Source organism: Schistocerca serialis, chromosome 7, assembly GCF_023864345.2.
Source record: "Schistocerca serialis cubense isolate TAMUIC-IGC-003099 chromosome 7, iqSchSeri2.2, whole genome shotgun sequence".
Lineage (NCBI taxonomy): Eukaryota > Metazoa > Arthropoda > Insecta > Orthoptera > Acrididae > Schistocerca > Schistocerca serialis.
The window spans coordinates 607,741,419-607,761,442 of record NC_064644.1 but is presented as its reverse complement, the minus strand read 5'-3'; the positions used below and the strand labels follow the sequence as shown (position 1 = coordinate 607,761,442).

The following is a 20,024-nucleotide window of genomic DNA, read 5'->3' as shown; positions in this document are numbered from 1 at the left end:
TTGAAGACTGGGACTACCTGTGCTCTTTTGCAATCATTTGGAACCTTCCGTTCCTCTAGAGACTTGCGATACACGGCTTTTAGAAGGGGGACAAGTTCTTTCGTGTACTCTGTGTAGAATCGAATTGGTATCCCGTCAGATCCAGTGGACTTTCCTCTGTTGAGTGATTTCAGTTGCTTTTCTATTCCTTGGACACTTATTTCGATGTCAGCCATTTTTTCGTTTGTGCGAGGATTTATAGAAAGAACTGCAGTGCGGTCTTCCTCTGTGAAACAGCTATGGAAAAAGGTGTTTAGTATTTCAGCTTTATGCATGTCATCCTCTGTTTAAATGCCATCATCATCCCAGAGTGTCTGGATATGCTGTTTCGAGCCACTTACTGATTTAACATAAGACCAGAACTTCCTAGGATTTTCTGTCAAGTCTGTAGATACAATTATACAATTTTACTTTCGAATTCACTGAACGCTTCACACATAGCCCTCCTTATGCTAACTTTGACATTGTTTTGCTTCTGTTTGTCTGAGAGGTTTTGGCTGCGTTTATACTTGCAGTGAAGCTCTCTTTGCTTTTGCGGTAGTTTCCTAACTTTGTTGTTGAACCATGGTGGGTTTTTCCCATCCTCACAGTTTTACTCGGCACATACCTGTCTAAAACGCATTTTAAAATTGCCTTGAACTTTTTCCATAGACACTCAACATTGTCAGTGTCAGAACAGAAATTTTCGTTTTGATCTGTTAGGTAGTGTGAAATCTGCCTTCTATTACTCTTGCTAAACAAATAAACCTTCCTCCCTTTTTTTTATATTCCTATTTACTTCCATATTCAGTGATGCTGCAACGGCCTTCAGATCACTGATTCCCTGTTCTGTGCTTACAGAGTCGAAAAGTTTGGGTCTGTTTGTTATCAGTAGGTCCAAGATGTTATCTCCACGAGTCGGTTCTCTGTTTAATTGCTCGAGGTAATTTTCGTATAGTGCACTCAGTATAATGTCACTCGATGCTCTGTCCCTACCACCCGTCGTAAACATCTGAATGTCCCAGTCTATATCTGGTAAATTGAAATCTCCACCTAAGACTATAACATGCTGAGAAAATTTATGTGAAATGTATTCCAGATTTTCTCTCAGTTGTTCTGCCTATAATGCTGCTGAGTCGGGAGGTCAGTAAAAGGAGCCAATTATTAACCTAGCTCTGTTGTTAAGTGTAACCTTCACCCATAATAATTCACAGGAACTATCCACTTCTACTTCACTATAGGATAAACTACTACTAACAGCGACAAACACGCCACCACCGGTTGCTTGCAATCTATCCTTTCTAAATACCATCTGTGCCTTTGTAAAAATTTCGGTAGAATTGATCTCTGGCTTCAGCCAGATTTCCATACCTATAACGATTTCAGCTTCGGTGCTTTCTATCAGCGCTTGAAGTTCCGGTACTCTACCAACGCAGCTTCGACAGTTTACAATCACAATACCAATTGCTGATTGGTCCCTGCATGTCCTGACTTTGCCCTGCACCCTTTGAGGCTGTTGCCCTTTCTGTACTTGCCCGAGGCCATCTAACCTAAAAAACCACTCAATCCACACCACACAACCCCTGCTATCCATGTAGCTGCCTGCTGGACTCCTGACCTATCCAGCGGAACCCCACCACCCTATGGCGCAAGTCGAGGAATCTGCAGCCCACACGGTTGCAGAACCGTCTCAGCCCCTGGATTCAGACCCTCCACTCGGCTCTGTACCAAAGGTCCGCAGTCAGTCCTGTCGACGATGCTGCAGATGGTGAACTCTGCTTTCATCCCGCTAGCGAGACTGGCAGTCTTTACCAAATCAGATAGCTGCCGGAAGCCAGAGAGGATTTCCTCCGATCCATAGCGACACACATCATTGGTGCCGACATGAGCGACCACCTGCAAATGGGTGCACCCTGTACCCTTCATGGCATCCGGAAGGACCCTTTTCACATCTGGAATGACTCCCCCCGGTATGCACATGGAGTGCACTGGTTTTCTTCCCCTCTCTTGCTGCCCTTTCCCTAAGGGGCCACATTACGCGCCTGATGTTGGAGCTCCCAACTACCAGTAAGCCCACCCTCTGCGACCTACCGGATCTTGCAGACTGTGGGGCAACCTCTGGAACAGGACAAGCAGCCATGTCCGGCTGAAGATCAGCATCAGCTGGAGACAGAGCCTAAAACTGGTTCGTCAGACAAACTGGAGAGGCCTTCCGTTCAGCCCTCCGGAATGTCTTTAGCTCCCTGCCACACCTCGAGACGACCTCCCACTCTACCACGGGTGAGGGGTCAGCCTCAATGTGGGCAGTATCCCCGGCAGCCACAGCCATAGTCTGATCGGGGGATGCGTGGGACGAGCTGGCCGTCCCCGACAAACCGCCATCTGGACCCCCAAAGTGATGCCCATTGGCAACAGCCTCAAGCTGTGTGACTGAAGGCAACACTCCCTGAAGCTGGGAGCAAAGGGATGCCAACTCAGCCCGCATCTGAACACAGCAGGTCGCAGTCCCTATCCATGCTAAATACTGTTGTGCAAAGAACGTCTGAACTAATCTACAGAGAGCACAAACAATTCGACACAAAATTTAAACAGTTATTAAAATACAAGATTGCCTAGTAAATGCAGTAATGCTGCTACTTGCGCACTGCTGACACACTGCTCGGTGGCAGAAGGAAACTACGCGATTTTACACTATTCAGGTACTAAAACGCGATGCTACAACTCTCAAATACTATAAAGAAATTAAGAATTAAACTATGTAACAGATAAGTGGGCTACGCATATACGACTTGCTGCTGGCAGCTGCTTATCCAACGGCGGCAGGGAGCACATATCTAGGAGAATGGGATCCTGCAAGGCTCTGTATTGAAGTCTATCACTATTTTTAGTGGCCATTAACGGTGTAGCAGCCACTGTCTCACCATCTCTGTATGCGTGTGGCATGTGCATTTTGTACTGCTCCACCAGTATTGGTGTTGCTGAGCTTCACCTACAGGGACCCATCCACAAGGTGCAGTCATGGGCCCACGGCTTCCAGTTTTCGGCTGCTATGTCGTGTGTCGTGCACTTCTGTCAGTGTCGTACCATCCAACTAGAACCAGCACTTTACCTTCATGACAATTCACTCACTGTAGTGGAGACATATTGATTCTTTGGGTTGGTTTTCAGAGCCCGATTGACTTGGGAACCTCACCTTCGTCAGTTTAAGCGTAAGTGCTAGCAGCACCTCAATGCTCTCCGCTGCCTGAGCAACACCAATTGGTGTGCAGATTGCACTACTCTGCTGCAGCTCTACAAAGCACTTGTTCAATCCCGCTTTGATTATGGGAGTGTGGTTTCTGGTTCTGCAGCGCCCTCAATGTTGCGTGTACTCGACCCAGTGTACCACTGTGGCTTCCGCCTAGTGACAGGAGCTTTTAGAATGAGTTCTGTGACCAGTATCCTGGTGGAGGCCGGAGTCCCTCCATTGCAGATCTGATGTGCACAACTGCTCACCAGTTACATTTCACACATTCATACACCTCCATGGTGTACACCTAGGCCGCAGATTCGTCTGGACCTTTTGCATGACCCTAAGGCCTCAGTTACTCCTGCCACTCTCCGCTGTCTTTTCCTCTCGATTCTTGACTTGTTCCGGGGCTCAGAAGTGGTTTACACTGACGGCTCTATGCCTAATGGTCATGTTGGCTTCGTGTATGTCCACAGAGGCCATTTTGAACAGCATTCCTCACCTGATGGCTGCAGTGTTTTTATTACTGCAGAGCTGGTGGCTATATCTCGTGCTCTTGAGCACATCCTTCATACCCTGGTGATTTCTTCTGTGGTACTGACTCCTTGAGCAGCCTACAAGCCATCGACTAGTGCTACCCTTGCCATCTTTTGGTAGCGTCCATCCAGGAGTCCATCTATGATCTGCACCACCGAACCTGTTGTTCAGTGGTGTTTGTGAGGAAGCCAGGACACTTCGGCATACCAGGCAACGAACTTGCCGATAGGCTGGCCAAACGGGCTACGTGTAAACCGCTTCTGGAGATGGGCATCTCTGAACCTGACCTGCATTCTGACTTACGCCGTAGGGTTTTTCGGCTTTGGGAGACAGAATGGCATAACGTGACACACAACAAAATGCGCGTCATTAAGGAGACTATGAATGTGTGGAAGTCTTCCATGCGTGCCTCTTGAAGGGAATCAGTTGTCCTCTGCCGGCTCGGCTTTGGCCGCGCTTGGGCGACCCACCATTACCTCCTGCACCGTGAAAACCCGCATCAGTGTCAGCGTAGCGCCCGGTTGACAGTGGCCCGTATACTGGTGCACTGTCCCACTTTGACTGACCAACAACGAAATCTTGTGTTACGGGACTTATTGCTGCTAATTTTATCTAAAAACGCCTCATCGGCTGATTTAGTTTTAGGTTTTATTCGTGAGGGTGGGTTTTATCATTTGATCTAAATTTTAGCGCATGTCCTTTGTCCCTCTGTGTCCTCCACCCTACTGCTTCTACGCTGGGGGTTTTAATGTGTTGCAGAGTGGCTGGCTTCTCCTTTTTTATTCTCACGGTTAGCCAGCCACGGTAACCAGCTCTGTTGTTTTAATCTCTTCATCCCATTCCTGTGGTTGCCTTGTCCCCTTTTGTCCATTTACATGTTTGTTGCCCTTCATCGTTCTTGTGATTTTTCCTTTCGTTCCGTTTTGAGTTGTCCCTCTTGTTTGTTTTATTTTCACACTTGTGGCATTGTTTCATTCAGAACAAGGAACTGATGACCTCATAGTTTGGTCCCTTCCCCCTCTTTTAATCCAACCAACCAATCCATGCTTACAGAATCAGCAGAAATTATAAGCATAATTTATGTTCTTAAAAGTATCATCGACTGGTTTCCTATGAGTGGTGTCACCCTTAGTTTTTATAACACTGACATATTCAGTTCTGCACATGTAGTGGTACTATGTCAGTGATGAGTGTAACACATGGTGAGGAAATAATAAATAGGGTGGAAACTTAAAAATTCTTAGGGGTCCATATTGATAAGAATTTAAATTGGGGGGAAAAAAAACATTTTTGGAACTCCTAAAACAATTCACTTCAGACACATTTGAGCTTAGAATCATTACTAATCTTGGGAGAGACAAGTCAGTAAGTTGACATATTTTGCACATTTTCGTTCAGTTACGTCATATGGAATAATGTTGTGGGGTAACTCATCTTTAAGGAAGGCAGTCTTCATTTCACAAAAGCATGCTGTGAGAATAATATGTGGTGCTCACTCATGATAATCTTGTAGATGTTTGTTTAAGGAGTTGGACATTCCGACTCCTGCTTCGCTTTTTTGTAAATAATTCACTACAGTTGAAGGGAAACAATGAAGTACATAATTACAATACCAGAAGGAAAAATGAGACTCATTACTCCAGATTGAAGTCATCTTTAGCACAGAAAATGGTGCACAATGCTGCAACAAAAAAGTTTGATTATTTACACAGTTATATAAAATGTCTGAGAGACAATAGGGTAAAATTTGATAACAACTTCTTCTATTCTGTAGAATAATTTCTACTATTGTAATGTGTGAAAGGTGGTGGGTAGAAATTATTAACTCACATCTGTGTATCTTTTTTTTGTTTTTGTTAAAAAAAAATTAGAAATCTTCAGAATGTAACCATGTGTACAAATTAATTTGTAATATCAATGTATAATGACTCAGTCCACATCAGTACGATCTATCATGCAAAATGATCCAAGGGACATGTTACTAACTAACTACTTAACTGTGGAACTTGAAGAACATCTGTTACTTCAGTTTTTCTCTCTCTGCCATCAGCCTGTCCATTAATAGGTGACACGGGTTCCTTCATTGGATAAATTTTCATCATTTGCCACTACCATTTGTGAAGCTAACATTGATTTACATGAATTCATTTCACATGTTAGTTTTATGGGTGCTGAAGCACCAGTTAATATAGCAGTCATCATTTATGAAACAATGGAAATTCTAGGTAGGAATATCAACAAAGTAGGAAAAGACAGGTTGCTACTTACTATGAAGACACATTAAGTTGCAGACACACACAACTAAGACACTTACATAACACTTTTGGCCACAGCCTCCATCAGCAAAAGAGACACACCCATTCATCCACACAAGCAAGCACACTTCGTGCACACATGACTGCTAACTTCCGCATTCCAGACCAAGGTGCTAGAGTTGGTGGTTATGTGTGCATGAGGTACGCTTGTTGTGTGTATGAACGGTGTGTATCTCTTTTGCTAATGAAGGCTGTGGCTGAAAGCTGTGTGTGTGTTTTTTCATTGCGCCTGCCTGCAACTTAAAGTGTCTCATTTATGTTAAGTAGCAATCTGTCTTTTCCTAGTGTTGATACTCGTTATGTATGGTTTTACATGGTGTGCTGAGGAATGTCTTGTAATTGGAAGTCCCTTCTGATGACTTATTACTTCCTTTAGTTTTGCTGCGACAGTTTCTTGCAATGTGACCATTACAGTTACAACATCCCAGTCCCTTAGAAAGTTTCTACTATCTCTTTTGTTCACTTGAAGAGCTGCATCATTATTCATAGTGGCAATACTTTTCGCACTTCACTTTCTCCAATAATTGAGTTTTAATAGTATCTCCAGTTATTGATATATTGGAATTATTTAGGCCCGTAATCATTGGTTTGTAGTCATCTAGTACCCTTATCAATAAAATTCATCCTACCCACTTATCTTTCACTTCAAAATTCAAATTGTTTGACTGATTAGAAGCAGAATTTATTTTGCAGTTGTATTCTATTAATGCACTGTTCTCGAATGTAGTCAGCAAATCGATTCTTCTGTAAAGTTTTGAGTATTATATAATTGTTTTAATTTGTCCCTGGCATTTTTTGTAGTTGTGTTTTGGATCAACTGACAATATTACTTTTGCTTGTACATCACACACTTTTGCCTCGTCCTGTAGTTCACGTGAGACATATTTCGATAGCTTTTAATGTAAAAAGATAAGTTTTCATTGCAAATTGCCAGGTATTCCTTTCAGTGTTCCTATAAATGGTAATGAATTTAATTCCATAATTTCAGGTTAAAATAGAGCAATAATTTAGTTACATTATTATTATTGTTGTTGTTGTTTCAATGTTTTTAACCAACTTTGTTGGACCTGTAAGCTGTTGTTTTTACTGTAATTTTCAGTAAAGTGATCATGATGTGGAGTAACATACAAGCAGCATTTTTTACACTAATGCACTCACATGGTATACAGAACATATTTATCTGAAAGAAGAATAAAGATTGTTCCTAGAATTATGGCAGAGAACATATATATATCAGCAGATGCATAGATTCTCATTCACAACGAAAACAACACTGAAAGCTCTTTATTATCTTGTGTTTGGGTTTTTCTTCTCCTTGCTATTAACATTGGCTCTAATTTTATTTCATGTGGTGAAGGCATTTATTTTAGGTAAATATTGATCAGTTTTCATGGCAGTACTTTATACGTGTATGGGTAATATGAATAAAGTGACAAGCTACAGTGAATCAGAGCATAAATCGATGCATTTTGTTTATTTATGCTGCAAAGAGACTAGTACAGCATACAGCAGGTATGACCCATTAATATAATTAATTTTCTTATTTGGAACTGACCTGAGATTAGCGTTAAAAGCATTCATTGACTTTAGGCTTCTTTCTTAATTGTTTGAAGTTCATGTATGAAGTTTCAGTACATCTTGAAGTATTGGAACTTAACCAAATCACTTCCAATTTTAAGAACTTTCTGCCCTGGACAGACAAAATTGTATTTCCAAATAACATTTAGGCATAAGGGGTAAACTGGAATAATCATAATATGCTGTAAAAGTTTTCTGTCTAATATTTATGCTCAGTCCAAATTGCATAAAAGTCTTTTGCAAGCAGTGGAATTGTGCCACTTTCATGACCACCTGTCATTTAAGAAGGTTTTAATTTCTACGTTTGGTAACATGAGCAGTTCTGAATGTTAGTGATGGTATCATCATCATCTTCATTATTCATTCATTATCGACAGAATCATTTCAATATCCTTCCTCACAGAGATGAAAGAGCATATAGTTCAGGGGGACACAAAGTGAGACTAGAACCGTATGCTTGCATGATACCATTGTGGGATTTACTCATTTGCTCTTTGTAACCAAAAATCAGTATTTCCTACAATTTAATTATTTTCCTGCAAGTCAGAATCTCAGTTTCCTTCACAATGAATACACTCGCCCATACAACAATGTTGTAGTAATTATCTAATCAGGTTAATAAATGTTAATGTTGCAAAATGTGACAATATTAATTTTTTCCTTGCAGCAGGTGATGGCAACTTAAATCTGGTTACACTGCGTGACAAATTTTTCCTTCTCATAAGTAAACAATTCCTGATGAGATGCCCATCTGTTTCGGAGGAAGCAGATATCCCTGCCCTAAAAGTAAAGGAACGAGAATTATATCTGCCTCCAGAACTGAATATGAAGGCTCTGAGTAACATGGAAAAGCAAATACAAGATAAACCAGGAGATGATGGCATCTATTGGAGGGTAAATTATGATAGGTTTCATCAAGAATTCAGGTTAGTAGTATGAGAGGGGTGTGCACTTTGTGTGTGTGTGTGTGTGTGTGTGTGTGTGTGTGTGTGTGTGTGTGAGAGAGAGAGAGTTTTAAGTGGAATTTACTTTATTCTAATATCATGCAAGTGCACTACATGCTCATTGTGTGATGCGAAATTTTGCATATAGTTTGAAATGTCAACAGGGATCAGGTGATGGTTGCTGCCATAGGTCGCCGATTAGATGAGAATGCTGCAGAACTGATGAAGCATCTCTTAAATCAGATGTACTTGCGCACAGAGCCGTGGGCTGCAACATCAAACCCTATTCCATACACAGAATTGAAAGAAGCCATAAGAAAGTCAAATACACATCCTCAGTTGCAACAGTATCTTGACCAATATCTGAAGATGTTAGGTATGATTCAATGTCTTCACATATGTTTCTGTGCACTGTGCAAACGCGCGCGCGCATGCAGACACACACACACACACACACACACACACACACACACACACACACACACACACACACACACACACACACACACACACACACACTCTCTAACCTAAAATACTTACACCTTAATATTTTGGTAATTTTAAAAGAAATTGTGTATGAGATTGAGGAGAGTGAATACACAGAAGCAGAAAGAAAATCGTTCATGATTATCTGGTTGTGTCTGGAAGAGTAGTAGTCGGGGAGGTAAAATACGATTGAGAGCAATCATGAAACAAACATGCCCACTAGGGGTGGGATGGGATCTGTTTCCCTGCTGGGTTTTGAGAATATACAAAGGAAAGGTAGGAAAAAAAATTGTAAAAACACACCGCACCTTGGAACTGGCTTCATGATAGACAAAACTATTTTTGACTCAATTTTCAGCTTTGAATCCCAATCTGAAATACTCTCCACACACTTACCTTCAAATCTGCTAACAAAATATACACTGTCATGAATGCACATGCCCCCCCCCCCCCCCCCATAAATGGAGACAGTAGAAAGGCAGAGAAAATGTGGAATGTTTTTGGGACCAAGTCATCAGTGCTGTTCGGAAAAGTCCAGAAAAACTCAATGTCCTACTTAAATACCGAACTAGGGAAGGAGTAGAAATACAGAAAAATTGTTGGAAATGTCCCATCACATAACAGACCTAATCAAAATGGCTTCAGGCTGATAGAATTACACCAAGCACACAACATGATCCTGAAATCTACAGCCTTTAAAAAGCTATCTGGAAAACTACAAACATGGGCCTCATCAAACCCCCAACTAAGTGAACTCCAACTCAATCATGTGGCAGTGAAACTGAAGTTCCATTAAGAAATACAGAATGTCAGAGTCCGCAGAGGAAGCAACCCAGATTCTGATTGCCCTCACCACTCTTTGGGGAGTTTGTGCTTGGCTACCACAGGGCCCCGGCCTTTGCAGCATCTTTTCCCCCCTGTGTGGCATGTCTATCCTCTTGCTACTCTTTTTCCTCTCCCTTGGGAAACATGTCTGGGATAATTTTGGGACTGTGTTCTGCATTTTCAGTAGCCCGACATCAGAACAGTCCCTTTACCATTTTTCATTCTTGATTTCTTTCTTCATTCCCCATCCCCTATCCTTCCCCGGCTTGAGTATTTGAGGTTCCTCTTTCCATTCTTCCTCTTTTTGCACTCCTGATTCTTCCTCTTTTTGCACTCCTGAAGGCCGGCTTATGTGTCTGATGCATAACAGTGGTCGGGTAACGTCTAATTCCCACCTTGTAGTCCGCAGGTCGTGGTCGTGCGGTAGCGTTCTCGCTTCCCACGACCGGGTTCCCGGGTTCGATTCCCGGCGGGGTCAGGGATTTTCTCTGCCTCGTGATGACTGGGTGTTGTGTGATGTCCTTAGGTTAGTTAGGTCTAAGTAGTTCTAAGTTCTGGGGGACTGATGACCATAGATGTTAAGTCCCATAGTGCTCAGAGACAACCCACCTCGTATTGACAAGTATGGTTTGCACACGTACCCCCTGGAACAGGCCAGGCCCAGGGAGGGGTAATTGCTGAGCTACTACCTTCCCAAATTGCCAGTTGGTCCCTCTGTCAAGTGTTTGGTAGGTGTGTGACCTGAGGTGCAATCACTCACCTAAGGCAGGTGAGCCCCTGCTCTGAGCGGCTCCACCAGTTGGAAGGAGCGTGCCATCGGAGACGCAGGCAATTGTGGGAGATTTTCTCACAATAAGCCAAACGTCATCTTCTCAGTCAACATCTACTAAGCATACACAGAACGAGACTAGTGTTTCAAAGACCCTCCCAGCTGCGCCTCAGTTCCTCGTGGTTTCACATACTGAAGACAGTCAGTCCTTTGCTATGTTTCACCCATTCATTATTCAGAAAGGTGTTGATGCAGTTGCCGGCCCTGTGAAATCCTCCTCTCGCATTGGCAATGGCACTTCACTTTTTGAGACTATTAGCGGTTCTCAGGCACAACAACTGCTTACAGCTTCGCTCCTCCACAGCTATCCTATTCATGTCAGGGCCCATCGAACATTGAATTCTTCACATGGTGTTACTTAATTAGGCTGTTGGTGGTCTGACCCACTCTGATCAGGGTGTCAGCAGTTCATTGGAGGATGAAAAAGGTAGGTGCATCCTTAGCACCCACACGCGTCCTTTTTCTGACGTTTTATAGAGCAGTGCTTCCATCGGAGGTCAGTGCAAGCTATGAAGTTATCACAGTGCTACCGTACATACCGAACCCGATGTGCTGCTACCGTTGTCATCATTACAACCTATCTCAATGAGTGGGCTGTCCAGGAGATCCGGGTGAAGAAAAGAGTGCATTACTCTGTTGCTCACAAGTTGTTGGCTAGTTGGAAAAATGCATTTTACCATCTGGCACTTACAGCACTTTTCTTGCTACATCCCACTCCACAAAGTACTTAGCCATGCAGACATGTGATCTCAAATTCAGCAACATGGTTGTGAAATCACCCAGTGTCACAGCAGCATTCTCTTCTCCTTGTCCTCCTCATCCTCCAGCTGTGCAACAGTCAACCAAATTTTCGCTCACATGGCGAAATCACCTGCTGCACACCCGGCAGGCCAGAAAGAATGGAAGAAATACTCCTGCAAAGACTTCTTACACCCCTCCAACCAACAGACATCTTAATCGTCATTTGACAACCACAAAGGCTCCAAGAAATCGAATAAAGACAAATAGTCTTCTCCTTCCCCCCTCAGAGATCCTCTTCTTTGGTGCTATCCTCACCCAGCCAATTTCAGTATTGCCAGTGCACACTGCCATCTGTTTTCCTGCCCTGTACTCAGCAGACTGGCCGAGGATGAATGCCACCTTTGTAGATGTCACGGAGCAGAATCCTCCAGCACCTTCACCTTGTAGTAGAGAGGCTTCGAAAGCTGGCACTCGGCAGACACCGAGGTGACACCTCTTCCTTTTTACCCTCCTCCCCTTTCCTCGTCATGACTCTCCTCCAATAGATTGTTTGTAGCATTAGATCCGACAATGTGGAATTACGGCTGCTCTTGGAATCAAAGCGTCCACTTGTTCTCTGGCTCCAGGAAACAAAGTTGCATCGTCATGACCGCAGTCACATTTCTCACGTTTTTCAGCTCCACTTTGAACTTCCCCCTGAGGATGTCATTCCATCTCATGGGGGAGTCAGGCTGCGCGTCCAGGATGATATTCATAGTCAAACCATCTTCCAGAACACCTGGCTGCAGGCTGTTGTAATATGCATTTTCCTTCTTCAGTTCACCTTATGCCTTTATACCGTTTACATCCCTCCTTCATTCGGTGTCACCAGGGAAGAGTTCCTCACCCCTTTTTCCTGCCCGGTGGCTCGAATGCACACTGTCTCCTCCTAGAACCTGTGCAAGAGGTGCCCTCTCGGCTGTCTGTATCAATCAACTCAACCTCATATGCCTTAACACTGGAGCAGCCATGTTCCTTTCAGACACCACGTGCACCTATTTCCATTTGGACCTCTCATTCTGCACTGCTCTGCTTGTCCATTGTCTCGAGTGGTCTGTTCTCTCTGACACACATTAGAGCAACTATTTCCATGTGCTATCCATTTGCTGACTCCTACCCCACCTATGTGCAAATCCAAATGGCAGATTCCTAAGGCCGACTGGAGGCTTTACTCCTTCCTGGTGACCTTTGACGAACAACTTGCCCCAGTTGTAATGCCCAGGTAGAATACCTCACCAATGTTATTCTTTCTGCAGCAGGCCATTCCACTCCGCACACTTCATCTTTACTGTGCTGTGCCCCGGTCACTTGGTGGACTTGAGACATGCCGCAGCGCAATTAGTGTGCGGAGGCGTTCTCTCTACATTTTTAACCGTCATCTTGTGATGACCAATTGTATTTGTTATAAACAGTTGTGTGCACCGTGTCATCGCATTCTTCATGATAGCAAAAAAGCTATATGTATTTCATTTACTAGTTCTTTAACAGTTCCTCTCCCTCTCCGTCATCTAGGCCAATGTCTGATGGCTCTCTGGGACCAATATCCATTCCCCAGTTTTCATCCTGACAATAGCAGACGACATCATTGTGGACCCTATTGCTATCTCGAACACCTTGGACCACTATTTTGCAGAGATTTTTTGCTGCATCCACTACCACCTTGCCTTCCTCCATCAGAAACGAGTGGAGGAGGCTCGGACAATACCCTAATCTTCTCTGAATCGTGAGTGCTACAGTACCGCTTTTACTACGAGGGAGCTAGATCGTGATCTCACTTCATCCCGATCCTCCACCCAGGGCTGGACGATGTTCACACTCTACATCTACATCTACATCTACATCCGTATTCCGCAAGCCACCTGACGGTGTGTGGCGGAGGGTACCCTGCGTATCGGTTCTCCCTTCTATTCCAATCTCGTATTGTTCGTGGAAAGAAGGATTGTCGGTATGCCTCTGTGTGGGCTCTAATCTCTCCGATTTTATCCTCATCGTCTCTTCAGGAGATATACGTAGGAGGGACCAATATACTGCTTGACTCTTCGGAGAAGGTATGTTCTCGAAACTTTAACAAAAGCCCGTACCGAGCTACTGAGCGTCTCTCCTGCAGAGTCTTCCACTGGAGTTTGTCTATCATCTCTGTAACGCTTTCGCGATTAGTAAATGATCCTGTAACGAAGCGCGCTGCTCTCCGTTGGATCTTCTCTATCTCTTCTATCAACCCTATCTGGTACGGATCCCACACTGCTGAGCAGTATTCAAGCAGTGGGCGAACAAGTGTACTGTAACCTATTTCCTTTGTTTTCGGATTGCATTTCCTTAGGATTCTTCCAATGAATCTCAGTCTGGCATCTGCTTTACCGACGATCAACTTTATATGATCATTCCATTTTAAATCACTCCTAATGCGTACTCCCAGATAGTTTATGGAATTAACTGCTTCCAGTTGCTGACCCGCTATTTTGTAGCTAAATGATAAGGGATCTATCTTTCTATGCATTCGCAGTACATTACACTTGTCTACATTGAGATTCAGTTGCCATTCCCTGCACCATTCAATTCGCTGCAAATCCTCCTGCATTTCAGTACAATTTTCCATTGTTACAACCTCTCGATATACCACAGCATCATCTGCAAAAAGCCTCAGCGAACTTCCAATGTCATCTACAAGGTCATTTATGTATATTGTGAATAGCAATGGTCCTAAGACACTCCCCTGCGGCACACCTGAAATCACTCTTACTTCGGAAGACTTCTCTCGATTGAGAATGACATGCTGTGTTCTGTTAACTAGGAACTCTGCAATCCAATCACAGAATTGGTCAGTCCATATGCTCTTACTTTGATCACTAAACGACCATGGGGAACTGTATCAAACGCCTTGTGGAAGTCAAGAAACATGGCATCTACCTGTGAACCCGTGTCTATGGCCCTCTGAGTCTAGTGGACGAATAGCGCGAGCTGGGTTTCACACGACCGCCTTTTTCGAAACCCATGCTGATTCCTACAGAGTAGATTTCTAGTCTCCAGAAAAGTCATTATACTCCAACATAATACATGTTCCAAAATTCTACAACTGATCTACGTTAGAGATATAGGTCTATAGTTCTGCACATCTGTTCGACGTCCCTTCTTGAAAACGGGGATGACCTGTGCCCTTTTCCAATCCTTTGGAACGCTACGCTCCTCTAGAGACCTACGGTACACCACTGCAAGAAGGGGGGGCAAGTTCCTTCGCGTACTCTGTGTAAAATCGAACTGGTATCCCATCAGGTCCAGCGGCCTTTCCTCTTTTGAGCGATTTTAATTGTTTCTCTATCCCTCTGTCGTCTATTTCGATATCTACCATTTTGTCATCTGTGCGACAATCTAGAGAAGGAACTACAGTGCAGTCTTCCTCTGTGAAACAGCTTTGGAAAAAGACATTTAGTATTTCAGCCTTTAGCCTGTCATCCTCTGTTTCAGTACCATTCTGGTCACAGAGTGTCTGGACATTTCGTTTTGATCCACCTACGGCCTTGACATAAGACCAAAATTTCTTAGGATTTTCTGCCAAGTCAGTACATAGAGCTTTACTTTCGAATTCGTTGAACGCCTCTCGCATAGCCCTCCTCACACTACATTTCGCTTCGCGTAATTTTTGTTTGTCTGCAAGGTTTTGGCTATGTTTATGTTTGCTGTGAAGTTCCCTTTGCTTCCGCAGCAGTTTTCTAACTCGGTTGTTGTACCACGGTGGCTCTTTTCCATCTCTTACGATCTTGCTTGGCACATACTCATTTAACGCATTATGTACGATGGTTTTGAGCTTTGTCCACTGATCCTCAACACTATCTGTACTTGAGACAGAACTTTTGTGTTGAGCTGTCAGGTACTCTGTAATCTGCTTTTTGTCACTTTTGCTAAACAGAAAAATCTTCCTACCTTTTTTAATATTTCTATCTACGGCTGAAATCATCAATGCCGTAACCGCTTTGTGATCGCTGATTCCCTGTTCTGCGTTAACTGTTTCAAATAGTTCGGGTCTGTTTGTCACCAGAAGGTCTAATTGCCACGAGTCGGTTCTCCGTTTAACTGCTCAAGGTAGTTTTCAGATAAAGCACTTAAAAAAATTTCACTGGATTCTTTGTCCCTGCCATCCGTTATGAACGTTTGAGTCTCCCAGTCTATATCCGGCAAATTAAAATCTCCTCCCAGAACTATAACATGGTGGGGAAATCTACTCGAAATATTTTCCGAATTATCCTTCAGGTGCTCAGCCACAACAGCTGCTGAGCCAGGTGCCCTATAGAGACATCCAATTACCATGTCTGAGCCGGCTTTAACCGTGACCTTCACCCAAAGCATTTCAAATTTCGGATCTCCGTCAATTTCCTTCGATACTATTACACTTCTTATCACTATAAACACGCCTCACACTTCACTGTCCAGCCTGTCTCTACAGTATACATTCCAATCTGAGTTTAGGATTTCATTACTGTTTACGTCTGGTTTCAGCCAACTTTCTGTCCCTAGTACTATATGGGCATTGTGACCATTTATTAATGAGAGCAATTCTGGGACCTTTCTATAGACGCTCCTGCAGTTTACTATTAGCACATTAATATTGTTATTCCCTGTTGCATTTTGCCTACTCCTAGCTTGCCGTGTCTCAGGAGGCGTCTTGTCGGGCCTAGGGAGGGAATTCTCTAACCTAAAAAACCCCCATGTGCACTCCACACGTACTCCGCTACCCTTGTAGCCGCTTCCGGCGTGTAGTGCATGCCTGACCTATTGAGGGGGACCCTACATTTCTCCACCCGATAGCGGAGGTCGAGAAATTTGCACCCCAGATCTCCACAGAATCGTCTGAGCCTCTGGTTTAAGCCTTCCACTCGGCTCCAAACCAGAGGACCGCGATCGGTTCTGGGAACGATACTACAAATAGTTAGCTCTGATTCCACCCCGCGAGCGAGGCTTCCAGCCTTCACCAATTCCGCCAACCGCCTGTACGAACTGAGGATGACCTCTGAACCCAGTCGGCAGGAGTCATTGGTGCCGACATGAGCAAGAATTTGCAGTCGGGTGCACCCAGTGCTCTCTATCGCAGCCGGCAGGGCCTCCTCCACGTCTCGGGTGAGACCCCCCGGCAAGCAGACAGAGTGAACACCGGCCTTCTTCCCCGACCTTTCCGCTATTTCCCCAAGGGGCTCCATCACCCGCCTAACGTTGGAGCTCCCAATAGCTAATAAACCCCTCACATTCAAATGTTACAGCACCTGTCTCTTGCGGCAAGCACTGTCTCCTTCATACGTACAACCACATGTGGCCAGATGGCATGTTTCCCAGATGCTGGTGTGAAGCCGCTGTTGTACCCATGCCTATGCCCGGTGGGGGCAAATACCTTCCTTGTAGCCACAGCCTAATTTCTCTCACCAGTTGTGTGTGCAATGTGATGAAACGTACGATTCATGCCCAGCTGGTATGGTGACTTGAGTCTCGCAATTTACTAACCAATGCACATTGTGGATATTGAGTGTGCTGGTGTGTGTCAGGGTTGTGTTCTGAGCATTGTCTTCTTTGCAGTTACCTTTAACACTATTGTGGCCTGTCTTCCATCAAGCATCTCCAGCTTCCTTTTTGTTGACAATTTTGCTTTCTATTGCATTTCTCCATGGACTTCCTTCCTTGAGCGGCATCTTCAGCGATGTCTTGATTATCTTTACTGGTGGAGAAGTGACAATGGCTTTTGCTTTTTCACTGACAAAACTGTTTGTATGAATTTCTGGTGGTCCACGGTTCAATCTCGCATCCGGCCATCCTGATTTAGGTTTTCCATGATTTCCCTAAATCGCTCCAGGCAAATGCCGGGATGGTTCCTTTCAAAGGGCACGGCCGACTTCCTTCCCTAATCTGATGAGACCGATGACCTTGCTGTCTGGTCTCCTTCCCCAAAACAATCCAATCCAATCTGGTGGTCCTAACATCTTGACCCTGTTGCTTGAACCTACGAAATTCTGGGGCTTGTAACGTACCCTCTCTGTTATTGTGATTGTTGTTTTGTGCTATTGTAGTTGTATAAATCTGAAATTATTGTAGCAGTTTGCTTAGTCAGCCGTACTTCGGAATTTTTACATTAAATGGAAACTGAAACTTGCATAATAAATACTTTGCGTGAAGTGCGATTTGCGGCATAAACAAAATTTAATTGCAGAGATGCAATCCACAGAATATTAACAGAAAAGCTTTAGAACAATGCGCACGACTGACTAGACACATTCAGAGGGTACGTACATTCGCGTGCGAGTGGTTGCGATCTGATGAGTAAGATCTATCTTAATTTTTTTTTTTCTTTTTTTTTCGTAAAATAATTATGTCGTAACACACTCAGAGATTGCGAACGTACAATCAGGGTAGAGGCACGTACATTCTATCATTCCCCGTGGTCTGGGTAAAAGAATTGCAATTATTTAAATTTAAGAATATTTCTTTTTCTATCGGACTCCTATTTTTATACAAAATGGAAGATTGCAGGTTCTGAATGTCTTGGCACAAACACATCGGAATTAATCTTAGCGGCCACCAATGGAAAGTAGTGAGCACAATCACGTACCTCTATTGTTGAGCAGCGCCGTCGTAAAGATCGTCGCCTCCATCTAAAATTCGCCTTCTCGAATTAACAGAATAATTTGTACTCCATTGGTATGGGATTTAGGCTTGATCTTGACAGAAATTATAAAACACATTTTTCATCATTTAACACACACATAGACACGAAATTATACAGTACGTCTTTACACCAGCACATCAGAACAAAAAGTAGTTAATACTAGAAGTAATAAAAGAATCTCGAAATTAGTCCTTAGTCTATCAAGGATAAAACAGTTCTTCAGAGTATTCCTCTGGTATGACAGTTGAACAAATTTTCTTCTTGTATCTTTGAGATTAAATTACAACATTTTTTAGTTCCTTTTGAGGCTCATACTTGATTGGAAACTTTTTTGGTCGTCCCACGCGTCTTACTTGGCCGGCTGCTGTACCCAGTCCCTCAGTGTTGTGTATGTCCTCAGCAGTACTTCATGAATAATGGATCGGACCACCCTCTGCCATTTGTAACACTCCCTTGTTTGTTTGATACTAGACTATGGGTGTTTCATTGATGCACCTGCGCATCCATCCCTCTTAGGCCATCTCAATACAATCCGCCATTGTGGCATTCATTTGGCCGCTGGTGCATTTTACACTAGCATGGGTGACCGTCTGTATGCAGAAGCTGCTGAACTACCGCTGTCATACTGATGTTATGTTCTCCCCAGTGGATACACGTGTCGTTTGCCTGCCGTGCCTCGCCACCCGTCCCATGCCTCTTCTTCGATGACTCCTTTGACTGCCAGTATGGGGAGCATCTCTCTTCTCTGTTACCTCTTGGAGTTTGCTTTTGGCTATTGCTTAAGCAGCTTAACTTCATGCTACATGCCACTTTCTTGGTGATTGTGAACCCTTCACCACCTCGGCTTCATGCAGCGGCCCGTTTTCACCTTGGACTTCATTCGCTTCCTGAGGACACTACTCCTGACTTCCTGTATCATTGTATGTTTCTCGACCTTTGCACAGAACTTCACAACAATATCTTTGTGTGTACTGATGGCTGCCTGACAGACTGTGGTGTCGGGCGTTCCTTTGTTATTGGTACTGATGATTTTCGGTCTCAGCTTCTGGAACACTGCTCAGTATTTACAGCAGAGCTTTTTGTCCTGTATCAGACCACACAGTACATCTGGCAACGCAGGCTTTTCAGTTCTGTCATTTGCTCAGACATTCTTAGTGCCCTTCGAGCCTCTGTGGGCTGTACACCATCCCTCCCTTGGTGCAATGGGTCTAGGAAAGCTGTCACTTGCTCACTCTCAATGGAGCCACTGTGATGTTTTGTGGGTCCCTGGTCACATCAGTCTAACGGGAAACGAGGCCACTGACGCAACTGCCAAGGCTACTGTCTTACTTCGGCCCGCTAGTCCTTCCATCCCATCTTATGATCTCTGTGTTGCCGTCTGTCAGCAGGTGGTGTCACTTTGGCATCACCACTGGTCTTCCCTTCGTGGGAACAAGCACCACAGAATGAACCTTTGAGCAGGCACCCTGTTTTTTATGACACAAACAGGCATGCGGCGCACTTTGTACACATGTATAGAATAGCTATCTTTTATGTTGCCAAGGTAAACATGTATGTTCAAATTCACAGTTGAATTGTAGTTTATGTAAACAACAAGAAAATAAACTCACATAATATGAGTTATACTACTGTTTTATTATACAATAATGAAATAAATTTTCACTATAACACTGTTTCCAAGAACAGGTGTTATGGAGACAGTAATGACCCACTCGAAGCATTAAGCAGAAGCCAGCCAGCCGCTTATTAGAACACTAATTATCTCATAGACGACTACCTCTAAATGGGATTATGTTGCTAGTTTATAATCGGGGTAATTTTTTTGTACATATCATAAATT

The 20,024-nt window shown here is 43.8% G+C and overlaps 1 protein-coding gene across 2 annotated transcripts in view; it reads left to right on the top strand.

Moving 5' to 3' along the window:
• LOC126412684 (DNA-directed RNA polymerase III subunit RPC3) overlaps positions 1-20,024 on the top strand; it is a 139,881-nt gene that overhangs the window by 53,501 nt on the left and 66,356 nt on the right. Inside the window, exons 4-5 of one of the 2 annotated variants that reach the window (XM_050082393.1) lie at positions 8,348-8,603; positions 8,786-8,997. In XM_050082393.1, the coding sequence (XP_049938350.1) occupies positions 8,348-8,603; positions 8,786-8,997 (468 nt within the window). Of the gene's footprint in view, positions 1-8,344; positions 8,604-8,785; positions 8,998-20,024 lie in introns of both variants that reach the window. The other variant, XM_050082392.1, reaches the window with a different exon arrangement.